This window comes from Phaseolus vulgaris, chromosome 2, assembly GCF_051622355.1.
Source record: "Phaseolus vulgaris cultivar YP4 chromosome 2, ASM5162235v1, whole genome shotgun sequence".
Classification (NCBI taxonomy): domain Eukaryota; kingdom Viridiplantae; phylum Streptophyta; class Magnoliopsida; order Fabales; family Fabaceae; genus Phaseolus; species Phaseolus vulgaris.
The window spans coordinates 47,797,944-47,808,929 of NC_143499.1; the positions used below are offsets into that span (position 1 = coordinate 47,797,944).

A 10,986-nucleotide genomic window follows, 5' to 3' on the forward strand; every position below is an offset into this window, starting at 1 on the left:
TATTTTTCTCATGCTTGTTGTTTTCAAAAAATTTATTGCTGTTTATTCCAATCAAGTATTAAAACCAAAATAAAAATGTCCCAGAGAATTTATATAATTTTTTCTCTACATTTTTATAAACTACGATTTTTTTATTGTAAATTAGTGTTATTTGTTTCTCCTAAGAAATGTTAGGATCACTCTTTGATACACTTATTTTTATTTGTTAGAGTTTATTAAAATCACAATTTTTTTTGGATTTCACGTACTATTTATTGAACTTGCTCATACTGTTATGGGTTTTTTAGTAAGTTTTGGTTATAGGAATTTAGTGTATTTAGCAATTTTCTTGTTGATTGGACTTGGTGAATAGATGCAAAGGATTATAGTCAAACTACTTCATTATTAGAGCGCATATGCATTGTTACTAAGCAAGTACACGTGCAAGATTATGGTACGAGACAAATAGTTAAGGGGTTGTGGATTTTATTATTTTTATTAAGAGAATAAAAATATATAATTTCAAGCAATGATAATTGAGTGAGTTGAGTGAAAAAAACTCCCAGTAAGCTAAAATAAAGTTTTTCATTGTGATTACTCTTTATTCTGTTAATTAAGTTACATATATTTTTAAGAGTTTATTTTAGAAATTGTTTGGTCTAACTTTTCCTTTCAAGGAAAAAAAAGATGGGTCAAATTAGACTTAAAACCTGAGAGTTAGAGTCCTAGTAGGATTTGTTTTCACTTGAACATAAATATAACATTTTTTTGTCTTTATTATAAATAAATTAAGCATCATCCCTAATAAAGGCAATATAATCTAAATGAACGTAGAAATTCATAAAAATTTAAATAGATAATAACTCCATTATAATTTAATCACTTTTTTTCTTCATCGTTTCCATTATTCTAATACTAACATTTCAAAAATGCAATTATATTATATAAAAAGTTCTCTCGGACATAATAATTCAACTTGAATAATAGATGTTTATTTTGATAATTAATTTTCAAAGCTAAATGAAGTTATTGATTTTCTGAAATATTATAAAATTAAAAGCATACTGTGTACCGATTATATATATTTCCTATAAATAATTTTTATTTGGTATGTCACCATTACAATAGTTAAAAAATTTGTAATTGTAATAAGTTTTTGTGAATAATGAATGTGTAGTTGTATTAGAAATTAATGACTAAACAATGGTGAGGTTTGAGAGTATTCTTAATGAGAGTGATCATTCAATAGCTTTTGTGTTAGGTTGAGGTATTCATTATATTAAGGGTACACAGCACATTAACCTAAAGTGGGATAATCATACTTAGTATCATCACTGTATTCAAATTATTGCACATTTTCAACATATATAATTTTACTCTAAAGGAACATGGATTAGGAGGAAATAGAACTTATATATTATATATAAAATATTAAATATATAAAGAATCGTTTTAATTTATACAAACTTAAGCATTTTTAGGATTAAAATACTTTTAAAAAAATTTGAGGAACTAAAATTAAAATTATTCTAAATTTCAGAAACTAAAATATAATGAAATATTTTTTTTTCATATTTTTTTTAAGAAACAGAATAATATATTATTAAGAATAGAACTTTAGGTCTAACTCAATTTTATAAAACTGGTTTATAAAATAAGATTTGTACTCACTTATATACTATGAAATATCTTTATAGATCTAATTGATATACGATATCTAATATATTCGAAGACTGATAACTCATGTATGAAACTATATATTTTGGGTGGTTCTGATAGCAACATAATAACGGATAACCTGATAAGTTCAACAAACTATGGTTATAATAGTTTCTAAATTGCTCCCGCTTAATTTAAAATTAAACTTTAAATCTAACTCAATTTTATAAAATCAATTTATAAATGAGATTTACACTCAGTTATATACTATAAATATTTCATAAGTCAAGTATATACTATAAAAATTTCATAAGTTATAAACTATAGAAAAAATTCATAAGTCGATCATTGATCTTCGATATATTTTAATATTAATGTGTGTTAAAATTGGAGAAGGTGCATGAAATGTGTGGATTTGAGGAAAACGAGAGCATCACGCATGTCTTATGCAATGTTATATGTTGAATTGGAGGTCGTTCTCAATAACTTTAGTTTAAAAGGTGGAAAAGTTTTGTCGCTTAAAGCAGTGATAATAATTTTACCAAAGAAAGTGATGAGAATATTATAAAGTAAGTGATTACAATGAAAGTGTGTATGGTCAGAGTGGAAAATAGTGTCACTCTTATTCAACCAATTCACCATTGGGGTGATTAGTCACATTGATTGACAAAAACCATGCAACTCAAAATTATTAGCATTAAATTCTCAATTTAAATCTGTTTATCTATGCTTAAAAACTTACAATTTGTACCTTCAAATCTAAATTATTATCCACCAATCTCCATACTTTATTAAGTATAAAACATATTAGAGAGTCTATATATATTATATTAGTTATTTTGTGATGTTTTAATTTAATTTTTGTGGATATACTATGTCACATCATTTTTAATATATTTTTGTAGTTTTATTTTAATATAAGAGTCACATTTTTATTAATGTTTTATTTCATTGCTAGGATACATATATATTTGTTAACAAAAACTATTCTTATGATCTAGGATTTTATTTAAGATTTCAATTTTTTTTATCTAATGTAAGCCTACTTTATTTAAGAAGTTTTTTTTTACAAAATTCAAATCTTAGTTTTGTAAATAAATTGTGGAATGGAAATACTCTTAGAGTATTTTAAAAAAATGTATCATTAAACTAAACAAAATTAAGCAAAAGGAATAATAAAAATTTAGTTAGTATTAAAAAGTAGACTTTAAATTTAACCTAACCTCATAAAACTAACTTATAAAGTGAGGTTTGCACCCACTTATATATTATGAAATGTCCTAATCTTTAGTCGATGTGGGGTCACCAACATCCCCTCACGCTGATGCTACCAACTTGAGCGTGAAACTATATATTATGGTGATCCGATAACGGTTCGATAGCGGGTGACTTGATAAGTCTAACAAATCATTGCTAGAATAAGTTCGAAATGACTCTGATGTCATATTAAGAAATGATCTTTAAATATAACTCAATCTCATAAAACTGGTTATAAGTCGAGATTTGCATCCACTTATATATTATAAAATGTCATAATCTCTAGTCGATGTGAGATTTCAATTGTTAGAGTATTTAAAAAAGTAATGTATCATTAAACTATAAAAAAAATTGTTATGAAATGAGAGCTACATATGATGGAAATTTGAGTTGGAACATAGTATGTAAGAGTTAGGTGGAAACATGATTCGAAAGAGGTTATTGAGAATTGTTTAGTATGAGGGGTTTGGTGAAGATGAGAAAGAATATTGGTAAATGAATAAGAGATGAGATGGAAAAGGGGAAAGCAATGTGTGAGAAGATGATTAATGATTGGAGTCAAATTAAAGGCAAGCAACCTTCCATTTTTTAACTTCTAAGCTCCCTCTTCATAAACCACACTAATTAATTACACAAAATAAAAAAGAGACAATACAAATAAATTTAAATAAAAAAAATGTGTGAAAAAGTTGAGACTTTGAATGAAACATGGCATTGTTAGGGTTTGGAGTGAAAGACAAAGACATGTTGTGCTCACAGAGAGACGCATCCCGAAAATTACGACCCTTTTTAGATTTTGTTAGGTCTTCACCCTACTCAAATCATACAGTAAGAAAAACCCTAATTTTCTATGAAATTTATTTTTAAAAAATAATAATTTAGCAAAAAAAAAAAATCAATTTACAATTGTAATATAATATAATACAATTTTAAAATTATTACATTTCAACTCTTCAAGTGTATTATAATGCAGATTATCAATATATATTATTTTTTTATCCCATTAATTTCTCACAGGTGATGCAAAATGAATGTAAAATAGTTTTTTTTTCTTCTTATAAACTAATGAAAAATTCATGTAAAACTTATGTAAAATAGTTATGTAGATTTGCATTAGTTATAGACTGACTTAAGTAGGTTTAATTTTTTGTTTTTTCTGTGTACAAGTTTAAAGTTGTTTATTTGTTCTATTTAATACCCAATGTTGTATTTTTTAAATATACTTTTACAGAATTTGTTTTTTCTTTATTAAACAAAAAAAAAATCATAACCAAAGCATCTCTTAAATCTATTAATTTTTACTCAAGAATACAGAAATAAAGGATTGAAGTAAAAAAACTAAAAGATTTTATTAAAACGGGAAAGTTAATAGTGACGCATTGGTTGTGATGTAATATAAAGTTGAAAAAGAGTCTAGCGAATATATCACCTACAAAGAAAAAAAAAGTAATTATAATTTTTTACAAATCTAGAGAGTGAATCAAATTATTAATTATTTTTAAATAAGATTTGTATTTATATATTAAATTTATAAAATATTTTTATAGTAAAAAATCAAGATGAATCGAACCCAAACGTACTAACCAAATTTATAGACTCAAATCACAAAATTAAATTTACAAATCACAATAAAATTTCTTTAAATTTAACAAACAAAAATACATATAAGTAAAGAATCACCAATCCTTAATTTAAAAAATATATATATAAATAAGACGTAAATAAAATAAAAAACTAATCATTTCGATTTATTGCAATACAAATTGAATAAAACAAAATTTAAAGAAAAAAAATCACTTCTTGTTAAATGAAATTGTGTCTGAAATTTAAATTTTTAAAAAGTTAAACCTATTTTAAATGATTTAAAATATTCGTTGTTTAAAATTATTGACCTATTTAATTTTAAATGAAAGTAAATTAATTTATTGTTGAAATCCACGTGAAATGAATATCCCAATCACAAATCTTGAATGTAGTCAACTCCTAGATTTTACACATCTGAATCGTAAAATATTTAATTATGATTTTATTTTATCCATAGGTAACATAATGCACTCACTCACCTACCATTTATATTTGGTAATTTTTAAATAATAAAGTAAAAAATAAAAAGCTAGTCAATTAAGTAGTCATAATAAAATTTCCATAAGCAGCAGAACGACGTCGCTCGGGAGGAGAAAACGACGTCGTGCAATGTGTAGGCGCAGTAAGAAGATAAAAGAAGGAGACATAACGTCGGTGGTTGTTAACCGCAGGATAAAAAGATTTGCAAGAGAGAGAAGAAAGACAACACAACGAAAGAACAATCGAACTGCTTCGTATATAAGCCATTAAAGGCACAAGAGAAACCTTGTATTCTATTTCTTTCTGCAAACCTCAAACAAAAAAAAAAAACATTAACATAAGCATAATCCAAAAAATATATTAAAGGAGCTAAGAGAGAGAAAACACACAAAGGGGAATTGGTGGGTGGAGGCTTTTCGTCATCAGTGAGAGGCTTCCATGTTCACCACAGCCATGCCAGAATCCATTGATTCCGTTTCATTCGACATGGAGAAGATCTACCTCGGTGGAAAGGTCCCACCCATTTCATTTCTTCTCTTCTTTTCGTTTCAAGTTTTAATCTTTTTTTCTTTCTCTTCGAGGGGTGGATCCACTTCCTGCTTTTCTCAATTGGGTGTTGTGACTTTTGTTGTCTTTTTATGTTCTTGCTGCATTATGCAGCATTTTTGGTTCCTGGATTCTGCTGCTGCTGAATGAAGGAGATGCGGGTCCAAATTTTATGTGAATGGCAGTTTTTTTTGGGGTCTATTTTTCTTGGGCTGGTGTTTGCTCTTAGGATCTTTGTTGGGATTTTTTTTAAAAATGAACCAGAATGTTTTCTTTTCATTCATTTTTACTCTTAAAATTCTTGGGGTTGTGTGTTTCCTTAGTTTACCCTTATCTAGTTTCTTTATGTTCTTTCTTCGAGTTTTATGTTTATCATATCTTCTGAAAATTTGATGAGGGAAATAAATAGCGGATCTGCTGTGCATTCCTTAGTGTCATTTGCCACGTATTGTTTTACTCTTCCATCCTCCGTTTATTAAGCTATTGGTTTTTCTGGGTATTTGATCGTCTTGTTGTTCTCCTCGGTTTTCATCTGGGGATGAATTTTATCCTTATGGGCGTTTGATATGATTTGGGTGATGTAGAAAGTTTTATATGCTTTGAGTTTTTCTGTTTTTTAGGAATACACATGTTGGCCATTGAATGAGTTTCAGTCATTCTTTTCCTTTTAAAAGCCAAAGATGCTCTCCACTTTTTCTCTGTCTCCCTTATTATTATTATTGCTGTTATTTTCTTGAGCATAATATGATTGGAATCTGGAATTACTTATTCCACTTTTCGGTTAGATAGTGATATCAATGTGTTGTTATTGCTTGATGGTTTGGGTTGCCAAAAAAAGCAGCAAGAGCACATGGGGAACCATGTTAGGGGCCGAATAGCTTGAAAAAGTTCAACGCATGAATTTTAACATTACTCAAATGGAGTGTATACTAAATAAAGAATATCCCTTGCTCTTGAGGAAGGTTCTTTTCATTCCTAAAAGTTCCAACTTCAATTTTGGTACCCTTTTCTCATTCTACCATTCATTTTGGATGCCGTTTCAGGAACATCATATTCGAACTGGCTGTGGTTCTGTGTCTGTCATAGTCTATGGGGATCCTGACAAACCAGCTCTGATCACTTATCCAGATTTGGCCCTAAATTGTAAGCACGGCCAATTTATTTTCTTTTACATACTTCCACTTGTTTCAGGATTATCTTTTCTTTTTACCACCTGTTCCTGAATTTGTCTGAGTTCCTTTTTAGGTTACATAAATGATTGCATTGTTCATGTGTATCTGGAAATAATATTCAATATTTGACTTCTGTGTATCGGGGCAGATATGTCATGTTTCCAAGGATTATTTTTCTGTCCAGAGGCAGCTTCTTTACTGCTTCACAACTTTTGCATATATCATATCAGTCCTCCCGGACATGAGGTTTGTGAGTTGATAAATTTGAATGTGTTCTTTATTGCATTTAGAACTGAATATTATTATTCACATAGATTTTCCTCTGGAACTTCCACAAGAGTTCTTGCAGTTGGGAGCAGCTGCAATTTGTTGCGAGGATTATGTTCCTTCTGCTGAAGACCTAGCAGATCAAATAATCGAGATCCTCAACTATTTTAGGTAGCTTTCGTTTTTCAGAACTCTTTCCTTTGGAACTCTATATAAGTTGATCTCTTCCTTTGCTTCTCTTCTTTTTCTATATTTACTTATGGTATGAACTATTTTTCTCCAGGCTTGGTGCAGTGATGTGTATGGGAGTCACAGCTGGTGCTTATATACTTACTCTTTTTGCTGTATGTACCCTCCTTAACTTTCAAAGGAAAAACTATGCTTTATCGTTAGTGCTTTGCATTCTTGCACTGATCAACTTATTAAGTCAGTTTCTTTATTGATTCACTTTTCTTTTGGTACTTCTTGCAGATAAAATATAGGGAGCGTGTTCTTGGTTTAATACTAGTATCTCCCTTATGCAAAGCACCTTCTTGGACTGAATGGTTTTATAACAAGGTTTCTTTCAAAGTTCTTGCTGGTTTTTTCCTTTTATGAATTCTCTGATATCATAACTTACTATTTTGTTATTAAACCTAAAATTTTAGGTGATGTCAAACTTGTTATATTTCTATGGTATGTGCGGCTTGCTGAAAGAGTTTTTACTTCAGCGATACTTTAGCAAGGTATTATAATGCAACTATGCAAATCCTTTAGGTCTGCTGCATTCCCTCTTATTTCAAATGTTGAGTTTTCTTGGTCAATTTTTATAGGAAGTCCGTGGTAACGCAGCAGTTGCAGAATCAGAGATAGTTCAAGCTTGCAGAAAAGTTAGTGCTAAGTGCTATGTTAATTGCTAAAATGTCATTGTTATTCTTTTTCTCATTGTTTCCCTGTTCCTTGTATTCACCTTGTTATATACATTTGTTCTTTTCCAGCTGCTTGATGAGAGAAAGAGAACAAATGTTTTGCGGTTTCTTGAAGCAATTAATCAGTAAAATTTCCTACATATTTGCATCCCTATTTGACGTATATAGTATGTAAAGTGGAAAACTTACCTCTTTGTTTTTCCATATTGCAGGAGGCCTGACATTTCAGATGGATTGAAAAGACTAAAATGCCGAACACTTATTTTTGTTGGAGACAGTTCTCCTTTCCATTCAGAGGCTCTATACATGACTTCAAAACTTGATAGGAGATATAGTGCCTTGGTTGAGGTATGTGCAATGTTGTGTAAGAGTGCACTCTAAACATGATATAGCAAATGGTACATGTTGTGATATTTTAATTTTGAAAGCAACTTAGTAAAGTTTTAGATTCAACACAGAAGTTATGTAAAGTATAGTAATAGTACAAGTACTACTACTTGTAATACAAGTATTACCATAGTCTATGTTTCAGTGTGTGGTTAATAACTAAAATTATGTTATTTGTTTGTGGTTTGAATGATTCAACATGTGGATTGAAAAGGTTTTTGCATTTTGCAGGTGCAGGCTTGTGGATCAATGGTTACAGAAGAACAACCACATGCAATGCTGATACCAATGGAGTACTTTTTCATGGGGTATGGGCTTTATAGACCAACCAATTTCAGTGACAGCCCAAGAAGCCCACTGAGCCCATCCTGCATCTCTGCAGAGCTCCTCTCTCCGGAAAGCATGGGACTGAAGCTGAAGCCCATAAAGACCCGTGTATCACTGAAGGTTTGAACATATAAAAATTAATAATATGATAATAATAATAATGATAAAAGCCTTTGACTTTTGTAATTGGAAGCAGTTTTTCTTCAAATTTTTTCATTTTTAAGAGAGGGAAGGGTTAGAGAAAGGTTGTAGATAGAAGTGAAGGGCACGGACAGAATACATGAAATACATATAAAACCTAAAAATAGGTAAGAGAAGTCGCTTTGATTCATTTGTAGGTTTGTGTTCAATAAAGGAATCGTTGAGCTGTATCTGTAAATTCCACATGGACTATTAATTTATTTATCATTTCTGAAGACACATGTTTCCCATTAATCTTCCCATTTAACATTTTTTAAACTTAGAGTGGAAAATTGCATAATACATTATGCAATAATAAAAATATTATTAGCATATGGGGCCCGCCATTACTAGTCTTCTATCAACTTATAATGATAAGTTTATTTGAGCGTGCGCAAGCATTGAATTTGTTGGTATTAAGGTAATGCTTTAATTATGAAAAGTGGTGACTAGTAGTGTGGTACGGTGCTGTTTTTTGACATTTTCTGATTAGAGAAAGGATCGGAAGATAGTGATGTTTCAACTCACTGGTCTTGTTTTGTTAGGGAAAACGATGATCTTAAGCAATTCCATAGATTTGTGTGCTTGAAGGTTTTCAAAGATATAAATGCTTTCCAAGATACGAAGGATCTTTTCCAGAATTTTGAAGATAAACACAAAGGGTTCTCCTTCAATGGCATGCATCCCTATAAATCGCCTTAGTAAGATTGCTGTAAAAAACTAGGTGATTTAAACCATCACTGTAACTAAATAAAAAATACATAACTTCAAACAGGTACCCATGTTATGTTGTGCAAGATTTGGATCTTACCTACACAATTTGAGACACTAGGTGAGTTTAAGGACATTTACACTTCTGATTTGTCCAGGGCTCAATAGAAGAGAGAAAAAGTTGAGCGATAAGGCGTGGAATTAATTAACTGTCCAAATAGTTTTTTCTATTTGACAAAATCATGAAAAATGATTATTGGATACTTTGGCTGTTTACACGAAAAAAAAAAGAGAAGATAAATAATTAATATAGTTAATAATATTATGTGATAAAAAGAAAAAATAGAGAGAATATCGATAACGCGTTTGAATTTAGGTGTCTAAAAATAATCGTGTACGAACATCTTTTGTAGGAATTCCTTAGAGATGCAAATTAAAAACACAAGTTACTTGATAGAGACAATGTTTTTTATTTACATTTCTATAAATAGAAGTTAATCTAAATAGGCATTGAAGAATTCTCATTGCAATAAACAACTTAGGGTGCTTCAATTCCATCTCTTTTCTTTTCTATTTTCTTTACTTTGATTCATCTAATCACTAACTTTTAAATTTCTTTTAGTTAGGTTACAATCAACTTTGATTTAGTTATTGTATAATTCATTCTTGCTTGTAGTCCTAATTCAATTTTGTATAGTCTAAGCTTGGAATTCGGTATATACTGCTTGTATGGCACTTGTCTCTTTGGTTAGTTGTATGTAGGCATCATTGTTATAATTGAACTGATGTGACTGAACGTAATGTCCATGAACTGTTATGCATATGACCGTGTTTCCTTTAGGGGAATGAAGTTAGTATCAATGGATTGTGATGAAACGTGCTTGTTAATGGGGTTGACTGGAATGTTGAACTGAATACTTTGTTATATGTATATATACGGTGCATACATTTATATAAATGGATAGGAATGTTTTTGTTAAACTTAAAAGATTTTTTATTCTATTAAGAAATGAATTTAAATTTATAAAATGTTTAAATTTTTTATTGATATGGAATCTCTAACACCCTCCTCACGTCAAGACTACTAACTCATGCATGAAACTATATATTATGAGTGATCCGATAACAGTCCAATAACAGAAGTTCATAAAAAAAAAACAATCATTAGGTTTGAATGAAGTGAAGAGTTGGGTAGAGATCTATCATTTTACTAAATAGTTAATGTGATGCCTTGGTCAATATTTTTACAAGAGTTAGAGAAGAATCCACTCCAATTAGAATCTATAATTTTAGCTATATAAAGAGCTGAGTCTTAATTGTCGTGTTTAGTTGCTTCCATATTACTTTAAAAAAAATTGGCTATGAACCAAAAGATCTCAATTGTATTGTTTTATTCAATGATAGTCAAAATGATTTGGCATGCAAGCATTATACTGTTTCAGATATAAATCAACTTGAGTTTTAAGTATTTAATTTTTTAACGACTTGTTACAGTCAGTGTGAACAAGGAATGCTAGAGATTGTGGTCT

The 10,986-nt window shown here is 29.6% G+C and overlaps 1 protein-coding gene across 1 annotated transcript; it reads left to right on the forward strand.

Moving 5' to 3' along the window:
- The first annotated feature begins 5,139 nt into the window (after positions 1 to 5,139).
- On the forward strand, positions 5,140 to 8,984 carry NDL1 (N-MYC downregulated-like 1). Its single transcript, XM_068614993.2, has 11 exons — positions 5,140 to 5,472; positions 6,549 to 6,648; positions 6,826 to 6,923; positions 7,027 to 7,115; positions 7,228 to 7,288; positions 7,416 to 7,502; positions 7,592 to 7,669; positions 7,757 to 7,813; positions 7,922 to 7,977; positions 8,065 to 8,200; positions 8,471 to 8,984. Exons 1-11 carry the CDS (start codon positions 5,398 to 5,400, stop codon positions 8,690 to 8,692), a joined length of 1,059 nt encoding a protein of 352 aa, XP_068471094.1. The 5' UTR covers positions 5,140 to 5,397; the 3' UTR covers positions 8,693 to 8,984.
- Positions 8,985 to 10,986: the final 2,002 nt, after the last annotated feature.

What these genes read in the sequence shown, in the direction of transcription:
- NDL1 (XM_068614993.2), top strand. Translation starts at nt 5,398, where the DNA reads ATGTTCACCACAGCCATGCCAGAATCCATTGATTCCGTTTCATTCGAC. An exon ending in TCAGTCCTCCCGGACATGAG is followed by an intron (nt 6,924 to 7,026) that starts GTTTGTGAGTTG and finishes GAGTTCTTGCAG; the next exon opens with TTGGGAGCAGCTGCAATTTG. An exon ending in CTGAATGGTTTTATAACAAG is followed by an intron (nt 7,503 to 7,591) that starts GTTTCTTTCAAA and finishes CTAAAATTTTAG; the next exon opens with GTGATGTCAAACTTGTTATA.